General features: G+C 47.1%; 1 protein-coding gene across 1 annotated transcript in view; it reads left to right on the forward strand.

Annotated features, from left to right (window-relative positions):
* LOC139229846 (collagen alpha-1(XXV) chain-like) overlaps window positions 1-21,806 on the forward strand; it is a 321,691-nt gene that overhangs the window by 289,139 nt on the left and 10,746 nt on the right. The window contains exons 26-27 of the mRNA XM_070861466.1: window positions 2,488-2,541; window positions 3,991-4,044. Coding sequence (XP_070717567.1) covers window positions 2,488-2,541; window positions 3,991-4,044 — 108 coding nt within the window. The remainder of the gene's footprint in view (window positions 1-2,487; window positions 2,542-3,990; window positions 4,045-21,806) is intronic.

Genomic DNA, 21,806 nt, shown 5'->3' on the forward strand with positions numbered 1-21,806 from the left:
TTTTCTCAGAGGGTTGTGGATTGTGGAATGCGCTGCCTCAGAGAGCTGTGGAAGCTGGGACATTGAATAAATTTAAGACAGAGATAGACAGTTTCTTAACCGATAAGCGAATAAGGGGTTATGGGGAGCGGGCAGGAAAGTGGAACTGAGTCCATGAAGGATCAGCCAAGATCCTATTAAATGGCGGAGCAGGCTCGAGGGGCCACATGGCCTACTCCTGCTCCTATTTCTTCTGTTTTTATGTTACTAATTCCCAGACAAGTTCAGCCACATAAGGGACGATTGCAGGGGACAGAGGCATTGATCAAGCAAAAACTTCCATTTTCTCTTTCTAATACCTTTTCACTGTCTGACAGAGATGATCTTTATATAATATAAAGTATAAATTCCCCTCTTTCCATTAAAAAAAAACTAATCACATGTCATTAAACATCACCACTCCTTTGTTGTTGCAGTTAGCATACTGCACTCTGGACTTTTATTCCCACTTTTCTCCACTTTTAATGTTCAGTTCTACGAAAGGGGCTTACCTTACAGTTTCTAATATTATGAAGAGTCTACATCTTTAATGTTAAATCATCTTCTTTCAGATGCTCATGGACTCGTGTATTTCCAACAGATTTCCAGCAATTCCATTTTTTAAATTTCTATTCTTAATCTGCTGAACCTACTTTGCCAACTTCGCATTAGTTTTGCTTACGTTATTAGATGTTCATTATACTACGCACATCATTATAATAAACTAGAAATGGTTTGCTTCCAAGAACTGTCATGTTGAGATTGAAGGTTGAAATGATGAGAGTTTGGAATGTGTTTGTGGAGTGTGTGTTTGCATTCTTAGTTTTTTACTACAAATCACTGGGTAGGTTCATCATATTTTTATTTCATTGGTCCGTCTAGCAACACTGCCTCTGCTCACAACCAAGAAAACATTCACTCATGTTTGAACAGGAAGATTTCAGCATTCCAGCAACTGACGATGGTCAATAATGAGAATGCGAAGAGAATATTTCCTCTGTGCTCCAGATATAATCAAATTGTAAACCTGTTCTTTATAAACATGTTTACAATTTAGCTACATCTGCTGCACAGAGAACATCTTCCCCTGTGCTTGTTCCACAGAACCAGCTGTGGTAGTTAGGATATCCTGCATCCCTTGAGCACAGTAGGGCTGGCTTTAAACCAGTCTCTAGCACACTTCTCACCTAAAACTATTTTAGGTTAATTAACTATGGTGGTGTATAACTTCATATCATCTGTTCCCTGTTATCATTTATGTTTGTGTTTTTTGCGTCCTTTTATGTCTGTGATTCATATTTAATACACAATTGAATCAGGAATTCCCACTTTAATTTCATTGTGTGAATTTGTTTATGATCATTAACCATCGTACACTAAAATCGTGTTCCTCTTACCCATCCCTCTAATGACACAAATTATGCAGGGTGCGTCTGGCTTAGATGGACAGCCAGGACTGCGGGTGAGTGAGTCACATTTGTACACTGTGTCCTTTCTTTTGACTATCTCCTTTCTGCTTGGTGCTGGCAGCTCACTCGAGTCAGTAAATGCTCTGTGCTCATAATCCCCTCCTTCATACTCACTCCACTCTCTGTGCATGGATAACTCACAGTTCAGTGAGGCACTGGCAAGTCCTGTTGACTAATTTACCTTTTTTCACTATCCACTCAAGACAATTTTGCTCCAAGGTAGAGTGAGACAGGGAGAGAGTGTCAGTGTCTTGGCATTTAATAATGCCCACTGTCAAGGGCAGCATTAGGACTATGCAACCCATGCAATTACATGGGGCCCCAAGCCAGTCAGGGATGGATCCAGTGTAAGAAGAACTAGGCAATGGTTTTGTCAGCTATTTTTATATTACCGATGGCAAGCATGCCTTTTCACAATCATACGTGTGTGGATTTCACGATAGATCAAGTAGGTAGTAATTGATATCATTGTCTAGTAAAAAGTGGGGGCCCCAAAACAGAATCTTTGTATGGGGCCCCCACAAGGCAAACAATGCTTCTGTCTGCTGTTACATTATATTTTTAACAAAAGAACCAACAGAGTTCACGGAGACCTCTCTTCTATAACTGATCAACTTGGCACCAGTCCCAGATGGAGCAGTCACAAGGTGAACATGACTTATGTTAACGGGTAGTACAGCACGCCAAGGCAATTTTCTGATCATCTACAATTACATTACGTTGGTGTTTCTGGGAGCAGGGCATGCGTCAGGCTATCATGAGTTGAGGAAGTAAGAAAGAAAATTATGGAAATGGAAATAAAAAGGCCATTTGTTGCACGATACTGTCCCTGTCTATTTGGAAATGTTTATTGTCATTAATAGGACAGGGTTCTAGGGTAATTCTCGTGGATGTGAGATGTTTTGTTTTATCTCAATCCATTAGATGAGGCAGGGCTATTAGTTTACCAGTAGGTTGAGGGAATGTTCACCACAGCTAATTGTTCTCTTTGTGTTCAAAGGGACTTGATGGTCCAATGGGGCCTGCCGGTCCAGCAGGCCCGAAGGGAGATAGAGTAAGTACTGAGTTATATGACTATTTTACAAGTCTTGTATCACTTGATCAGGAGTGGCGTGTGTAATGTACATCGAGATATACAATGCTGGAAATAAACAGAAATACTTTAGTGTTACACTTTCCTTCAATCAATCTGGCATTTCAACATTGGAACTGAAAGCTTGCCCAGATTGTAAAAGACTGTTGCGATGTATTTTACTATTCAGAAATCATTTCCTCAAAAGATAACAACAACTTGCATTTAAACTTTTAAATAGGAAAATTAAAGCAGTTTTGCGCTGTAACTCCATGTAAACTAGAAACTGGATTCAGACTTGCCTAAATGCATTGCACATAGGACTTGATAGCTAACAGAGGGGACTTTCATCCTATGAGTCCGGGTGACATTATTCAACAGTAAACAAGGGGTAGAGTTTCCGCTTTGGGCACAATCAGCAAACTGGCTGCAAGTTACGCTGTTTATCCGAAGTGAAGTTACGATTCAAGTTTCCGTCCGAACTTATTAGCAGAATCACAAACGTAAATTATTTCCTGAACCAGCGCAATCGCGCAATGTAATTGTTTTTTTTCTTTGTATTAAAAAATATTCCTTGATGTATTAGAGTGGTAACTTGGTGCAGTTTTATTAATACTGCTGAAAATGGGTTTATCACAAAATATAAGGATTTTTAATAAGAGTGTCCAGTCCTTTACCTGTGAGTAAACTGATTTAAAGTTACTGAAAATGGCTTAAAACTATACTGAGCCATTTACTAGTTTCATTGGTGTGCACTAGACAGTTTCTTAGTAAATTAAATATTTTTGAACATGTAAAATCTTGAAAATGTGCCAACTTCAATTTGAAGACCCTCCTCAGATGGCCAGGTACCAAGTATGAGGAAGACTCAGAAAATCTACCCTTCAATCTCTGCTACATTTCTGTCTTTATGATGCACTTTCTTTGGATCGTGACTTTTACTTAACGTGAAATCCGTTCAAGATGGCCTTGGCAGAGTGGAAAAACCCAATAATCTCAAAAGCAGAACTTCATATCCAGTCTGAACTATCCCCATTAGCAAAAGTTAAACTACTTCAGGGTTTTAATGTTCCACAGCAGTGTTTGCATAACACTCCCAACATGCTATCGGAGCTGCTTCTGCAATGTTGAAACATGCTTAAGGTATTGAGTCATCTCATTCGTGAAAAACAGTTCCAAGTATTGAGAACATTATGACAAAGAAATGAGCCATTAATGTTTTTCATTTAAGTTATTATTTTCCATGAGGTACTGCTCTTTGATTTTAAGCTCTGTGCGTGTGCTTTTTAAACTTGTCATATCCCACGGGGCCTCCCTGCTCTTGGCAGTTTCCATGTCTGTCGCATCTTAAGATAGCAAAAGCATTTGAGAAAGCTTGCTGCTTTATAACTGTAGATCATTTGTTTTATATTAAAAGTGTTGTCATTTCAGGGTGAAAAAGGAGCAGTTGGTAACCTAGGGCCAAGGGGACCCACAGGCTTGCCTGTAAGTAAACCTAGTGATAGTATGTGTAACTGTAAGAGGAAATAGTACTGCTTTGTGCAACTTGAATTAATGACACAATTACAAGGCTGGATATTAATTCATGAAAATTTTATTTTCACTTTAGAAGTTGTGACAGACAGCAAAGCTCGGGTTTTTATTGACCGTCTGAACCCTGAGACTAAATTGCTGCCATAAACTTAATGGGGGAATTCTTAACATAGACGAGTGCATGGGATTGGGTGCAGGTGGGGGTGGGGGGTTTAATTGGGAAAAATTCAGAGCCCATCGGAAAGCTGGCTGCAACCTACCGACTTATGAGTTTTACGGAGTTGGGACAAGGGGCGGGCAGCCAACCCGCTCCCAGGAGGTGGATTGGCATTTAAAATAAGGACGTGTTTATTTGCACTAGTAAAATGCTCTGATTGGCTCTCCATGATCACAAGACCTGATTGCTGATTGGTCCCCTTGGAGGATAAGACACACCCAGCAGTTTCTCTGCAATGTGTAATTGGAACCGCCCAGCCCAAGTTCTGAGTGGCTTTGCAAAGTGTAATTCGAGCCATTCTGACTGCCGATTCCAGACAGGAGAGAGCTAATCCACCCCAGCCCAAGTTTCTTACCCCATCCCAGCCCAAGTTCCTGATCTCCCTATCCCCCAGCAGAAGTTCCTGCCCCAACCCCCAGCCGAAGTTCCTGCCCCATCCCAGCCGAAGTTCCTGCCCAATCCCAGCCCGAGTTCCTGCTCCATCCCAGCCCAAGTTCCTGACACCCTCAGTCCAAGTTCCTGATCTACCCCAGCGCAATTTCCTGACCCACCCCACCCCCACCAGCCCAAGTTCTAGCCTCATCCCAGCCCAAGTTCCTGATCCCGCCCCCAGCCCAAGTTCCTGACCTTCCCCCTCCGCCCCCTCCCACACCACACCCCCGCCCACCATAGATGGGGCATTGTGTATGGGTCACAGATTGTTAACAGGTTTATTGGATATGAGGGGAATCGTGACAGTATTGAGACTTCTGGATTTCATCTATTCCAATGATGTCCCTTGTCACACATGCTTTCTAAGAAATCGGGGTTGGAAGAACGTGATCCATCTTCCCTGAGTTCCCTCTCTCCCCTCCGATCCCCTCTCCTGCATCCCCTCTCTCTCCCCTAGTCTCTCTCCCATCATCCCAGTCTCTCTCTCCCCCCAGGCACTCTCTCCCTCCAGTCACTCTCTCTCTTCCGCTCACCCCAGTCTCTCTCTCTCCCCCAGTCTCTCTTCCCCCTCAGTCTCTCTCTCTCTCCCCCCAGTCTCTTTCTCTACACCCCCATCTCCCTCCTCCCCCCATAGTCTCTCTCTATCCCCCCACAGCATTTCTACCCCAGTCTCTCTCCCCACCACCTGTCTCTCCCCTCCCCCCCAATCTCTCTTTCTCTCACTTCTGATGTTTTCTCTCCCACAGCAATATTCTAGACAAAAGTCCGGAAGATGATCCAAAAGCTAGGCCCACACCGGCACAGCTCCACGCAATACAGGCCCCACTTCCAGTGTCGGGTTTGAGGAGTCTGCGCATGCAGAGTCCAGGGCACCCAGGCGCAGAAGGGCGCTCAAAAAACAAATGCAAACAATCACTCTGTTAAAATAATGGATGCGTTTATTTGCACTGTCAAAATGGCTGCCTTGTTTCTGATTGGCTCTCCATTATCACATGACCTATTGGCTGATTGGTCCCCTTGGATGATAAGCCACACCCTGAAGTTTCTCTGGAGTATGTAACTGGAACCGCCCAGCCCAAGTTCTGACTGAGTTTGCAAATTGTAATTCGATCCATTTTGACTTCAGAAGCCACAGAGGATAGATTTCCCCAAAAGGCACCAAGTTCTAGCTGATGTCCCTTACCGCAGCGCAAGTGCATTCCTCCCCCATCTGAAGCCCCTTATACCAGCACACAAGTGCTGCCTCCCCTAGCCGAAGTCCATTACCCAAGCACAAGTGCACAACCTTACCCCATCCCCCACCCCGCCGCCCCTCCCGCCCACCATAGATGGGACATTGTGTGTGGCTCAGGATTATTGGGTATTAAGTGAATACTGACAGTGTCGTGACTTCTGGATATCATCCACTCCAACGATGTCCCTGGTAACAAACACACCGACCTTTCCAGGAAATTGAGTGTGCATGTAAAGGCGGTTGGAGGAACGTGATCCGTCTCCCTGAGTTCCATCTCTCCCCTCCCGCTTCCTCTCACACTTTTCCCCTCCCCCTCGTGTCCCTCTCACTACCCCCCCATGTCTCTCTTCACCTCCCCCGTGTCTCTCTCTCTCTCCCTCCCTCTCTATATCTCTTAACTCTCCTCTCCCCACCCACCTCCCATTTCACTCTCTCCCCCCTCGTGTCCCCTCTCTCTCTCCTCCCCCATGTCCCTCTCTCTCCCCTCCCCCCATCTCTCTTTCTGTTTCCCCATTCCCGCGTCTCTCTTTCGCCCCCATTTCTCTCCTCCCCCCCGTATCCCTCTCACCCCCACCATGTCTCTCTCTCTCTCTCCCCGCCCCGTGTCTCTTTCTCCCTCCCTTGTGTGTCTCTCTCTCCCCACCCCGCGTCTCTCTCTCGTCCCGCTTCTCGTGTCCCTCTCTCCTATCCCCCCAACCCCCGCCCCATGTCTCTCACTTTCCCTTCCCCGTGTCTCTCTCTCTCTCTTCCCCCACCCCCTCTATCTCTCAACTTCCCCCCCGCCCCCAACCCAATGTCCCTATCTCTCCCCACCCTATGTCTCTTTCCCCCTTCCCGTGTCTTTCTCTCCTCCCCCCTCTCCTCCGCCCTCTTCCCCCCCATGCCCCTCTCTCTCCGTCCCCCTCCGTCTCTCTCCCCTCCCCCCCACCCTCATGTCTCTCTCTCTCCCCACCCCCCCCCCCCCCCACCGTCTTTCTCCCCCCGCCGCCCCCAGGATCTCTTTCTCCCCCCGCCCGCAGGATCTCTCTCCCTCCGTCCGCAGGATCTCTTTTCCCCCGCCCGCAGGATCTCCCTCCCGCCGCCCGCAGTCACTCTCCCTCCCACCCCCCCCCCCCCCCCACCGTTGCCTGCAGGCTCTGAGGAACAACATGGTCTGCCCATTGGGGGAGCCCCATTTCCGGTTGGGAGCCACACATCGGGTTCCAGTTTCGGGTGGGAGGCATCTAGAGGATGCAGGTGCAGTTGGACAGAAAAAGGACAGTACAAATAGCTGGAGGCCTCTAATATATACTGCTTTGCAGGTTTTACTGTGGGCGGCCAGGTTTTCCGGGCCTCGGGAAAACCCAGCAGCTGAAGCAAGGCAAGGACAGCTTTGGGGAGATGGTAAATGGCTTTACAGCACTGCTTGTGGGCCAGGAGGAGCAGGATTACTTTCCCCAGCACCCCCCCAAGCTCTCCCACCATCAGACCCTCTCCCCCCCCCCCTATACGGGGTCGGGGATCGTACCCCCAGCCCTGGGATTGGAATCTCCCCCCCAGGGGTCATAGTTAGGGCCACCCTCCCCTAAGATAGGACCCATCCCCCGAGGTCAGGGATCGGACCCCTCCCCTGGGGTCGGTGATCGGATCTCCCCCCTGAGATTGGACCCACCTAGGGTTGGGGATCGGACCACCCCCAGGGTCGTAGATCGGATCTATCTGGTCCTGCAGTCTGCTCCAGAGTGCTCCCTGCTCGACTAGAAGTCAAGCCTGTCAGTGAGGCTGACCTCCGGGCGGAGAACCTATCAGGTGCCAAAAGACGCACGGGGAAACCCAGACATCCGGGTTTCCTATCCAAAAGTGCCCCCACCCTCTCCAACTTACGTAACCCACCCCAGTAAATGTCCAGGCCCCTCTACCATCTATATTTATATTGTAATCGCAACAAAATGAAATCTTAGTAATTACTGAGAGTTAAAGAGGCTGAGGTTACACAGATTGACAATTAAGGGAGGTTATTGTGGTGTGATCACTGCAGAGTGATGCTGAAATGTGGCAGGAGGGTAAAATCAGGGAACTTTTTGCAGTTTTAAAGCAAAAAATGAATACTTAGAGGATGTATGTTATTAAAACAGCCATACTCAGAAGTGGTCTAATTCTACATTGCCAAAATAGTACCAGGCTTTATTCGTTCAATGTTTGTAAGCTTTGAGCTGACTCCCTTGATGCTAAATAGACTTTGTGATGTGGTACTGAAGTCATACAGACTAGGAAACTCCCACGGTTGATTCCTGGTCTGTACTAAGTTACTTGGTCTCAACTATGACAGCGAGGGAATCACTACAATTGGCTTCAGTGTCCGTGGAAATGGGGAAGGGTAAACTTAGCCAGAGTTCCTGCTGCTGATTGCTCTTCAATGACAATGGTGGAAGTATGTCCGGCATCTTACCAGCCCTGCAATTGCGGGCTTGGAGATGGGCCCGCTGTCAAAATGGCCGAGATTGACAGCGGGTCAGGATCCCGCTCTGAACCCGCCTCCTCGCCAGTTTCCCAAGTGTTGGGTCTGTCATTCCTGAACAGACCCGACACCAAGCGGTGGGTCAGTAAATTTAGATAGTTAAAAGCTTATTAAAAGATGGTTAAGCAGGATTTTACCATGTACTTACAATTTAACCAAATTTTTAATGAGTTTCCCGGAGCGCGGTTATCACATCAGGTAAGTAGTTGAGTGTTGTGTCAGCATCGAATAATCCACTAACCTGATAACTGCAAATGGTCTATGAAAGCTCCCATTTCATAGGTCTTCATTTTCCAAGGTTACTGCAATTAGAAGACAAATTGACCTTTATACAGCTAGCAAGTGTTTGCAGCAAACTCTGTATCCAGTGTCACCTCTTTCACCATTGACAGATCACTTCTGCCATTTATTCCATCAGCCCTTTGAAAAAAATCTCACTTTGATCCTCAGAGTCCCAACACGATCAGCCCCAACACCAAGATCACCGGGTATACTAGCAGCACCAACATCAACACCAAACTTCTCCACAATCAACTGATGCTGCACTGGCAACAGGGCATCAGCACCCTGCACATTGCTGCCCAGGATGCCAGTGATGGCCTCACCATGGCCAGATTTGCTTCACTAACACTGTATGTGGTGTCCCTGCACCTTACTACAAACTCACACGAGGCATGTACTGCAGACACAGTCACTACGTGACCTTAACCTTTATTCCCAGGACCAAGGAGTGCTGACCCTGGGTGGGACCTCCCCTTTTATACCTGGAAACCCAGGTGAGGAGTGTCTCCCACAAGTTCACCCCCTGTGGTCAGGGTTTGCATTTCTATGGTATAAGTACAGTGTACAGGAGTTGCATGAAGGTTACAGTTACATGAAGGTTACCGTTGCATGATGGTTACATACATGACATCACCTCCCCCCTTACATCTTTTTGTGTCAAAGGTTAAGTCTTTCAGATGGTCGACGCTCTCTCATGGAGCGCCGCAGTTGGTGCTCTGGTGGCTGAGCATTGGCATGCATCTCTGTCACTTGAGGTGATTCCGGCCTGTCCAGGCTGGCTGCAGGGACTGTGCATGCTGTGGACTGTCCTTGTTGCTCATCCACTGGCAGTGGTGTGGGTGACATCTCATGCTCTTCTTCAGGTTCCTCCGTGTCTATGCTGAAAATTTTCTTTACTTGGTCCAACTGTTTGCGGCATATCTGCCCATTGTTTAGTCTGACCACTATGACCCTATTCCCTTCTTTGCCAATTACTGTGTCCTCAAGTCACTTGGGTCCCAAAGCATGGTTAAGAACAAATACCGGGTCATCTATTTCTGTACACTTCCCCTTTGAGTTTCGATCATGGAACTCGGTTTGGGATTGGCGCTTTCCCTCAACAATGTCTGCCAGGGCTGGGTGAATGAGGGACAGCCACGTCTTAAGCGTGCGTTTCATGAGGAGTTCCGCTGGCGGGACTCCCATGAGCGAGTGTGGGTGGGACCTGTAGGCCAGCAGGAGGCGCAATAGGCGGTACTGAAGGGAGGGTCCTTGGATGCGTAGCATGCCTTGTTTTATGACTCGGACCGCATGTTCCGCCTGGCCATTGGAAGTCGGCTTGAATGGCGCTGTCCGCACGTGTTTGATACGTTGTCCGACATAAACTCCTGGAATTCATGGCTGGTGAAACACGGGCCATTGTCGCTGACCAGGATGCTGGCAAGCCATGGGTCGCGAAAACCGTACGCAGGCTTTCCACGGTGATGGATTTCGTGCACGAGTTTAATATGATGCACTCGATCCATTTCGAGTGTGCATCGACGACGATCAGGAACATTTTCCCCATGAGCGGGCCCGCATAGTCTACGTGAATACATGACCATGGCCTGGTGAGCCAGGGCCAGGGGCTGAGTGGGGCCTCCCTGGGGGCATTGCCCAGCTGGGCACACGTCGTGCACCTGCGAACCCAGTGTTCCAGGTCTGAGTCAATCCCCGGCCACCATACATGTGACCAGGCAATGGCCTTCATTAGCACGATGCCAGGGTGCTCGCTGTGGAGTTCCCTGATGAACGCTTCCCTACCTTTCTGGGGCATGACTACCCGGCTGGGATGGAGAGCACATCCATCCGTCTCTGAAACGGTCTGACCTCCTCGGGGCACGCCCCGTGCACGGACGCCCAATCCCCAGTCAGAACACATTTCTTTATCATGGATAGGAGGGGGTCTCTGTTGGTCCAGAGTTTGATCTGGCGGGCTGTGATGGGGGAGCCTGTGGAGTCAAAAGCCTCAACGGCCATGACCATCTCAGCGCTTTGCTCCGACGCCCCCTCAGTGGTGGCCAGTGGGAGCCTGCTGAGCACGTCAGCGCAATTTTCGGTGCCTGGCCGGTGCCGTATGGTGTAGTCATATGCTGCCAGCGTGAGAGCCCATCGCTGTATGCGAGCTGACACATTGGCATTGACAGCTTTGCTGTCGTACAACAGGGATGTTAACGGCTTGTGGTCCATTTCTAGCTTGAACTGTCTACCGAAAAAGTACTGGTGCATCTTTTTCACACTGTAAACACAAGCGAGTACTTCCTTTTCGACCATGCCGTATACATGCTCTGCCTGGGAGAGTGACCTGGAGGCATAAGTCACCGGTTGGAGTCGGCCGCCATCATTACCCTGTTGCAAGACACACCCAACCCCGTAGACGATGCATCGCACGTTAAAACCAGTTTTTTCCAGGGGTCATACAAAGTCAACAGTTGTTAGAACACAGCAGGTTCCTTGTCTTATTGAAAGCTCGTTCTTGACAGTCCCCCCAAAGCCATTCACAACCTTTACGCAGGAGCATGTGTAACGGCTCCAACAAAGTGCTTATGTTCGGCAGAAAGTTCCCGAAATAGTTCAAAAGTCCCAGGAATGAACGCAGCTCCGACGTGTTACCGGGTCTGGGTGCCCGGCGGATCACCTCCGTTTTTGATTCAGTGGGCCGGATCCCATCTGCGGCAACCCTCCTGCCCAAAAACTCGACCTCTGGGGCCAAAAACACACACTTGGCCTTTTTCAGCTGCAAGCCTCCCCGATCCAGTCGGCGTAGCACCTCATCCAGGTTGTGGAGTGTTCCTCGGTGTCTCAACCCGTTATAAGGATGTCGTCTTGGAATACGATTGATCCAGGAATGGATTTGAGCAAGCTTTCCATGTTTCTCTGAAAGATAGCTGCCGCCGAACGAATGCCAAACGGACACCTGTTGTAGATAAATAATCCTTTGTGCGTCGTGATGGTAGTCAGAAGCTTGGATTCTTCAGCCAGTTCCTGAGTCATGTAGGCCGAAGTGAGGTCCAACTTGGTGAACAGCTTACCACCTGCCAGCGTGGCAAAAAGATCCTCCACTCTCGGGAGCGGGTATTGGTCTTGCAGCGACACTCGGTTGATGGTGGCTTTGTAGTCGCCACAAATCCTGACCGAGCCATCTGCTTTAAGGACAGGAACGATGGGACTTGCCCAATCGCTGAATTCAACGGCCGAAATTATGCCCTCTCTGAGCAGCCTGTCCAATTCACTTTCAATTTTCTCACGTATCACATACGGCACCGCTCTGGCTTTGTGGTGCACTGGTCTGGAGTCCGGAGTGATGCGTATCACTACTTTGGTGCCCTTGAACGTTCCAACACCGGGTTGAAACAGTGACCTGAATTTTTGTGGGACCTGTGAGCATGAACTTCGCTCCACAGATGAAATGGCGTACACATCCCCCCATTTCCAATTCATCTCGGCTAGCCAACTCCTCCCCAAGAGCGAGGGGCCATTTCCCGGGATGATTCAGAGTGGCAGCCGGTTCTGTGATCCATTATGTGTTACCACCAAGTTTGCACTGCCAAGCACTGGGATGATCTCTTTGGTGTGCGTCCGTAGCTGCGTGTCAATGCGTTCCAGTTTGGGCCTGCTAGCTCTGTGTGGCCATAGTCTCTCAAGTTGTTGGGCGCTCATAAGTGACTGGCTAGCTCCCATATCCAGTTCCATGTGCACCGGGATGCCATTCAATAAAACTTTCATGGGTGGCATTTTAGTGTATGAGCTGTGGACGTCAGCCACATGAACCCGCTGAACTTCAGCATCCATGGCTTTTCCCCGGGCATCATCCTGCATTGCAGACCCCTCGTCTGGTTCCTCTGTCTCACAGATTAGCCTCGCTGCAGCCTTTTTGCATATCCTGGCCAAGTGTCCACTGACGTTACAAATCCTACAGGTATATTGCTGAAACCTGCAGCTTTTTGCAGTATGTCTACCCCCCGCACCTCCAGCATAAGCTGAGATTGTTGTTAACAAAAGGACTGTTACCAGGCATTCCTCTCTGATTGCCCATTTGTTTGTTCCTAAGCACTCTGCTGGTGGGTGTTAATGGTCCCATCGCGGGACGCATTGTTCCTCGTGATGGCGTGAATTGCCGATCCTTTCCATTGTCCCTGTTGCGGACCCACCCTAGAGCCTGTTGCTGCCTGGGCGGTTTCGATATGCCCTTGCCTGCCTGCGGGGTCCCGAGCCACATTCACCATGTTAACTCTCTGGTCCATCGCCACATTGGGACCAGGGCTGTGCGCGTAAATTAGCTTAGTCTCCTCTTCCCCTGCCATGAAGGTCTGAGCTATCAACGCCACCCCTTCTAAAGTCAAGTCCTTGGTCTCTATTAGCTTCCTGAAAATCCCGGCATGATTAATGCCCTCAATGAAGAAATCCCTTAACATCTCCCCCCTGCAGGCGTCTGTGAACTTACAGAGACTGGCCAAGCGCCACAGGTCCGCAACAAAGTCCGAGATGTTTTGCCCCTCCTGACGCCGGTGCATGTAGAACCGGTGCCGGGCCATGTGTATGCTACTCGTTGGCTTGAGGTGCTCACTGATCAGCTGGCTGAGCTCTTCAAAGGACTTGTCCGCTGGCTTTTGGGGTGCGAACAGGTCTTTCATCAGCGCATACGTCTGTGGTCCGCAGCTGGTCAGTAGATGCGCCCTCCGCTTGTCAGCCGCTGCCGCTCCCAGCCAGTCCTTCGTGACAAAGCTCTGCTGGAGTCTCTCCACGAAGTCGGCCCAGTCCTCACCCACACAGTAACGTTCCTCTGTGCTACCATTGGTCATCCTCGTGGTTCGGTGATTCCCGTTTCTCGTCGTCAGATGTGGTGTCCCTGCACCTTACTACAAAATCACACGAGGCATGTACTGTAGACACAGTCACTATGTGACCTTAACCTTTATTCCCAGGACCAAGGAGTGCTGATCCTGGGTGGGACCTCCCCTTTTATACCTGGAAACCCAGGTGAAGAGTGTCCTCCACAAGTTCACCCCCTGTGGTCAGGGTGTGCATTTCTAGGGTATAAGTACAGGGTACAGGAGTTGCATGAAGGTTACAGTTACATGAAGGTTACCGTTGCATGATGGTTACATACATGACACTGTACACCCGGGCTGCTACATGATACGCCTAGTTGGCACCACCCCATTCCAGCACCATAGAGCATCCCTACAATGTCCAAGCTATTCCTTTCACATTCATCACCATTGGCAGGGGGCGGGGGCGGGGCACTTATGTCTTATCATTATAGGCCACCTATCAGTAGCAACTCTGTTGGTCAGAGTATAAATCAAGAAATAGTAGGGGCTTGTAAAAAGGGAACAGCAATAATCATGGGTGATTTCAACCTTCATATTGATTGGACAAATCAAATTGGTCTGGGTAGCCTTGAGGAAGAGTTCATAGAGTGCATAAGGGACAAATTCCTTGAGCAGTATGTAACGGAACCAACCAGGGGCAGGCTATCTCAGATCTGGTCCTGTGTAATGAGACAGGATTAATAAACAATCTCTTAGTAAAGGATCCCCTTGGAATGAGTGATCATAGCATGGTTGAATTTCACATTCAGATGGAGCGCGAGAAAGTTGGATCTCAAACCAGCTTAATTAAGGGAGACTACAAAGCTATGAGGGCAGAGTTGGCTAAAAAGGACTGGGAAAATAGATTAAAGTGTAGGCCGGTTTATGAATAAAGATGTACATTTAAGGAGATATTTTATAACTCTCAAGAAAAATATATTCCAGTGAGGAGGAAAGGATGTAAAAGAAAAGATAGCCATCCATGGCTAACTAAAGAAATAAAGGATGGTATCCAATTAAAAACAAGGGCATACAAAGTGGCCAAAACTAGTAGGAGGACAGAAGATTGGGAAGCTTTTAAAAGCCAGCAAAGAATGACTAAAAAAAATGATTAGGAAAGTGAAGATAGACTATGGAGCCAATCTTCATCAAGGCCTCCGCCTGCCCAAGTGCCGCCCAAAATGCCGCAATGGCCGCCGAGGTACTGGACGGTACTTTGGGTGGGATATTCATGAAGAAGATCCCTCGAAGGTCAGCGGGCAGCAAATGGAAGATGTATTTCGCCAATCTGGCGGAAGCAGACGGGAAGTCGCACTCTTGCCGGAGAGTCGCTTGCTGCCCAAGTGCCGCCGAGGATGGAGTCGGGCCCACGGAGGGTCGAAGACCTGAAAACAAAAAACAACAGCAAAACATTTTAAAAGTATACGAAGACCTTCAGGGGACCTCATCCAAGTAAGTAGCTGTTGAAAAAAAGTATTAAAATGTTCACTTACCTTTTTTTCAGGTTCTTCATATTCACCGACGGGGACAGACCAGCCTCCAACCAGTGGTCCTCCCCCATTCTGCCGCCGGGTCCCGCCAACTCCCGCCCCACAGGAATCTGGGAGCTCGGAGGCGGGAGCTCAGTTGCGCCACTCGGCCATCCGCTGACGTCAGCGGGCGGTTCGCAGCGGCTCTCCCCTTCGACCCGCTCCAGGCCACCCCGAAAGCGGGACTGGGCAGATATGCATAAGGAATGTCGGCAGCAGTCAGCAGTGAAGTGCTGAAAATCAGCCTCTCTGAAAGTAAACTAGCACGAAATATAAAAACAGATAGCAAGGGTTTCTACAAGTATATAAGAAGGAAAAGAGTGGCTAAATTTAATTATTGTAAATTAAAAAGTAGGACCTCAAAAGTAGTAATCTCAGGATTGCTACCAGTACAGGACAGTTAAGATGAATACGTGGCTTGAGGAATGGTGCAAGGGGAAGGGATTGAAATTCCTGGGATATTGGAACCGGTTCTGGGGGAGGTGGGATCAGTACAAACCGGACGGTCTGCACCGGGGCAGGACTGGAACTGATGTCCTAGGCGGAGTGTTTGCTAGTGCTGTTGGGGAGGGCTTAAACTAATATGGCAGAGGGATGGGAAGCTATGCAGGGAGGCAGAGGGAAGTAAAAAGGGGGCAGAAGCAAAAGGTAGGAAGGAGAAAAGTATGACTGGAGGCTAGAGAAATCAAAGGCAAAAATCAAAAGGGGCCACATTATAACATAATTCTAAAAGGACAAAGAGTGCTAAAAAAATAATCCTGAAGGCTCCGAGTCTCAATGCGAGGAGCATTCGTAATAAGGTGGATGAATTAACTGCGCAGATAGCTATTAACGGATATGAGGTAATTAGGATTACGGAGACATGGCTCCAGGGTGACCAAGGCTGGGAACTCAACATCCAGGGGTATTCAATATTCAGGAAGGATAGACAGAAAGGAAAAGGAGGTGGTTTAGCGTTGCTGGTTAAAGAGGAGATTAATGCAATAGTAAGGAAGGACATTAGCTTGGATGATGTGGAATCTATATGGGTAGAGCTGCGAAACATCAAAGGACAGAAAACGTTAGTGGGAGTTGTGTGCAGACCACCAAACAGTAGTAGTGAGGTTGGGGATGGCATCAAACAGGAAATTAGGGATGCGTGCAATAAAGGTACAGCAGTTATCATGGGTGACTTTAATCTACATATAGATTGGGTTAACCAAACTGGTAGCAATACTGTGGAAGAGGATTTCCTGGAGTGTATAAGGGATGGTTTTCTAGACCAATATGTTGAGGAACCAATTAGAGAGCACACCATCCTAGACTGGGTCGTGTAATGAGAGAGGATTAGTTAGCAATCTTGTCGTGCGAGCCCTCTTGGGGAAGAGTGACCATAATATGGTAGAATTCTTCATTAAGATGGAGAATGACACAGTTAATTCAGAGACTAGGGTCCTGAACTTAAAATAAGGTAACTTCAATGGTATGAGACATGAATTGGTTAGGATAGACTGGCGAATGATACTTAAAGGGTTGACAGTAGATAGGCAATGGCAGACATATAAAGATCACATGGATGAACTACAACAATTGTACATCCCTTTCTGGCGTAAAAATAAAACATGGAAGGCAGCTCAACCGTGACTAACAAGGGAAATTAGGCATAGTGTTAAATCAAAGTAAGAGGCATATAAATTGGCCAGAAAAAGCAGCAAACCTGAGGACTGGGAGAAATTTCGAATTCAGCAGAGAAGGACAAAGAGTTTAATTAGGAGGGGGAAAATAGAGTATGAGAGTAAGCTTGCTTGGAACATAAAAACTGACTGCAAAAGCTTCTATAGATATGTGAAGAGAAAAAGATTAGTGAAGGCCAATTTGGTCCCTTGCAGTCAGAATCAGGTGAATTCATAATGGGGAACAAGGAAATGGCAGACCAATTGAACAAATACTTTGGTTCTGTCTTCACTAAGGAAGACACAAATAACCTCCCGAAAATACTAGGGGACCGAGGGTCTCGCGAGAAGGAGGAACTGAGGGAACTGAGGGAAATCCTTATTAGTCAGGAAATGGTGTTAGGGAAATTGATGGGATTGAAGGCCAATAAATCCCCAGGGCCTGATAGTCTGCATCCCAGAGTACTTAAGGAAGTAGTCCAAGAAATAGTGGATGCATTGGTGGTCATTTTCCAACATTCCATGGACTTTGGATCAGTTCCTATGGATTGGAGGGTAGCTAATCTAACCCCACTTTTTAAAAAAGGAGGGAAAGAGAAAACAGGGAATTATAGACCGGTTAGCCTAACATCGGTAGTAGGGAAAATGCTGGAATCAATTATTAAAGATGTAATATCAGCACATTTGGAAAACAGTAACAGGATCATCCAAGTCAGCATGAAATTATGAAAGGGAAATCATGCTTGACAAATCTTTTAGAATTTTTGAGGATGTAACTAGTAGAGTGGATAAGTGGATGTGGTGTATTTGGACTTTCCAAAGGCTTTTGACAAGGTCGCACACGAGAAATTACTGTGCAAAATTAAAGCACATGGGATTGGGGGTAATGTATAGACGTGGATAGAGAACTGGTTGGCAGACAGAAAGCAAAGAGTGGGAATAAACGGATCCTTTTCAGAATGGCAGACAGTGATTATTGGGGTACCGCAAGGTTCAGTGCTGGGTCCCCAGATATTTACAATATATATTAATGATTTAGACAAAGGAATGGAATGGAATATCTCCAAGTTTGCAGATGACACTAAGCTGGGTGGCAGTGTGAGCTGTGAGGAGGATGCTAAGAGGCTGTAGGGTGACTTGGACAGGTTAGGTGAGTGGGCAAATGCATGGCTGATGCAGTATAATGTGGATAAATGTGAGGTTACCCACTTTGGTGGCAAAAACAGGAAGGCAGATTATTATCTGAATGGTGACAGATTAGTAACAGAGGGGAGGTGCAACGAGACCTGGGTGTCATGGTATATCAGTCATTGAAAGTAGGCATGCAGGTACAATAGGCAGTTAAGAAAGCAAATGGCATGTTGGCCTTCATAGCGAGAGGATTTGAGTATAGGAGCAGGGAGGTCTTGCTGCAGTTGTACAGGACCTTGGTGAGACCACACCTTGAGTATTGTGTACAGTTTTGTTCTCCAAATCTGAGGAAGGACATGCTTGCTATTGAGGCAGTGCAGCAAAGGTTCACCAGACTGATTTCTGGGATGGCAAGACTGACATATGAAGAAAGACTGGATCGACTAGACTGATATTCACTGGAATTTAGGAAAATGAGAGGGGATCTCATAGAAGCATATAAAATTCTGAAAGGATTGGACAGGTCAGATGCAGGAAGAATGTTCCCGATTTTGGGGAAGTCCAGAACCTGGGGTCACAGTCTAAGGATAAGGGGTAAGCCATAGAGGGGCGAGATGAGGAGAAACGTTTTCACCCAGAGAATTGTGAACCTATGGAATTCTCTACCACAGAAATTTGTTGAGTCCAGTTCATTGGATTTATTCAAAATGGAGTTAGATGTGACTAGTACGGCTAAAGGGATCAGGGGATATGGAAAAAAGGCAGGAGTGGGATGCTGAAGTTGCATGATCAGCCATGCTCATATTGAATGGTGGTGTAGGCTCGAAGGGCCGAATGGCCTGCTCCTGCACCTATTTTTCTATGTTTCTAAAGTAAATGTTGGTCCCTTGGAGGATGAGACCGGGGAATTAGTGATGGGGAACATGGAGATGGCAGGAACTCTGAAGAAATATTTTGTATCAGTCTTTACGGTAGAGGACACTAAAAACATCCCAACAGTGGATAAACAAGGGGCTATAGCGGGGGAGGAACTTAACACAATCACAATCACTAAAGGGGTGGTACTCAGTAAGATAATGGGATTAAAGTCGGATAAATCCCCTGGACCTGATGGCTTGCATCCTCGGGTCGAAAGAGAAGTAGAGGCAGGGATGGTGGATGCATTGGTTGTAATTGACCAAAATTTCCTGGATTCTGGGGAGGTCCCAGCCGATTGGGAAACTGCAAATGTAATGCTTCTATTTAAAAAAGGAGGCAGACAAAAAGCAGGAATCTATAGAAGAGTTAGCCTAACATCTGTGATTGGGAAAATGTTGGAGTCCATTATTAAAGAAGCAGTAGCAGGACATTTGGAAAAGCATAATTCGGTCAGGCAGAGTCAGCATGGATTTATGAAGGGGAAGTCATGTTTGACAAATCTTCTAGAATTTTTTGAGGATGTAACTAGTAGAGTGGATAAGGGAGAACCAGTGGATGTGATGTATTTGGACTTCCAGAAAGAATTTGACAAGGTGCCACATAAAAAGTTACTGCACAAGATAAAAGTTCACGGGGTTGGGGGTAATATATTAGCAGGGATAGAGGATTGGCTAACTAACAGAAAACAGAGAGTTGGGATAAATAGTTAATTCTCGGGTTGGCAATCAGTAACTAGTGGGGTGCTGCAGGGATCAGTGCTGGGACCCCCAACTATTTACAATCTATATTAACAACTTGGATGAAGGGACCGAATGTAACGTAGCCAAGTTTGCTGATGATATAAAGATGGGAGGAAAAGTAATGTGTGAGGATGACACAAGAAACCTGGAAAAGGATAGACAGGTAAGTGCATGGGCAAAAATTTGGCAGATGGAGTATAATGTTGGAAAGTGTGAGTTTATACACTTTGGCAGAAAAAAATCGAAGAGCAAGTTATTATTTAAATGGAGAAATATTGCAAAGTGCTTCAGTACAACGGGACCCGGTAGTACTTGTGCATGAAATACAAAAGGTTAGTATGCAGGTACAGCAAGTGATTAGGAAGGCCAATGGAATCTTGGCCTTTATTGCAAAGGGGATGGAGTATAAAAGCAAGGAAGTCTTGCTACAGTTATAAGGGTATTGGTGAGGCCACACCTGGAATACTGCATACAGTTTTGGTTTCCATATTTAAGAAAGGATATACTTGCTTTGGAGGCAGTTCAGAGAAGGTTCATTAGGTTGATTCCGGAGATAAGGGGGTTGACTTATGAGGAAAGGTTGAGTAGGTTGGGCCTCTACACATTGGAATTCAGAAGAATGAGAGGTGATCTTATCGAAACGTATAAGATTATAAGGGGGCTGGACAAGGTGGATGCAGAGAGGATGTTTCCACTGATAGGGGAGACTAGAAGTTGGGGGCATAATCTTAGAATAAGGGGCCGCCCATTTAAAACTCGGATGAGGAGAAATTTCTTCTCTCTGGGGGTTGTAAATCTGCGGAATTCGCTGCCTCAGAGAGCTGTGGAGGCTGGGACATTGAATAAATTTAAGACAGAAATAGACAGTTTCTTAAACGATAAGGGGATAAGGAGTTATGGGGAGTGGACTGTGAAGTGGACCTGAGTCCATGATCAGATCAACCATGATCATTTTAAATGGCAGAGCAGGCTCGAGGGGCCATATGGTCTACTCCTGCTCCTATTTCTTATATTCTTATGTTCATTCACTGGAACTCACTAAGACACTTTCAAAGCTGCACACAAATCTGTCCAAGAAGGCAAAGTGATGAAAATAAAGATTTCAATGCTTGACAACACATTAACAGAAACTTTACATGAACATTTGCTAAAGCACCCAAGTGTCTACCCTTGTGTGTTGTTAGTTTAAATGACTGGACAAGGATGAGGGTGAGTGTGAGGGATGGTTAGTGAGAAGAGGAAGTGATAACGTAGATATAGAGAGATGGGTGGAAGTGCAAGGTAAGTTGGTGTGAGTATGGATGTGCAAGAGTAGGGTAGGGAAGGCAGGGTGACAGCAGGATGAGGTTGAGTGTGGCTTTGCGGTAATGTTTTGTGATCAACTGAGATAATTGAAAGGTTTGCGCCACTGCAGCCAGGTCCTCCTGACGAAATCCCTGCTTGTGTCCTCCTGTGCAATGTGCAACCAGGCTGTGTTGATCTCCTCAGGAGGTCTCTTCCACACATTGGCAGGGAAGAGAACCTCCTTGCGTGCTGTACATGGAGGGAGTCATGCGAGAGCCTGGGTGCAGTCATGCATCTTTGTGTAGTGCGTGTCAGTGTTTGCAGCCTCTCAATACTGTAGAATAATGACAGCGCAACTATCAAAATTAATGTGGACATGGCCTCTTTAAGGAAACTGGATGATGACGCATCATCAGATGACGTCATCAGACCGGCGCCCTATTAATTGGCCGGGAACCTTGCAGGGCAGGCTTAACAAACCCCATCAGGGAAAAATCACTTGGAGGAGGTGGGATGAAGACGGGAGCAGATTTTGAGGTCGCTGTCTACTCCGACCACACCAGACTCACCATGGCTGGCGAAATCGCAGCCTACGTGTGCATGTTGTGCTTGGCAGTGACGGGAATCACTGTCATATAGCCAGCATTTATCAGGCTCACTCACACATGAAGAGTGCATGAGGTGCTGCTACAAGAAAGAGATTGAGATGAAAACTAGATGGCAAGTTAAAGGAAGAAAGAAAGTGCTTAGACCTGATACTAAGGCTGATATGCGACAGATTAAATTGAAAAGGATACACAAGGTTTTTAACCACTAACAACAACAACTTGCATTTATATAGAGGGATAGAAATTGCCCCCCGCCCGGAACAGGGAGCATGCACCCCGTTTCAATGATTTTTACCGCAGCTGTGGTTGAGGTTGCCTCTTAAGCGAAATTCTGCTCTTTGTTGTTTTTTTTATTCAG

This window comes from Pristiophorus japonicus, chromosome 2, assembly GCF_044704955.1.
Source record: "Pristiophorus japonicus isolate sPriJap1 chromosome 2, sPriJap1.hap1, whole genome shotgun sequence".
In the NCBI taxonomy this organism is placed as follows: Eukaryota; Metazoa; Chordata; class Chondrichthyes; family Pristiophoridae; genus Pristiophorus; species Pristiophorus japonicus.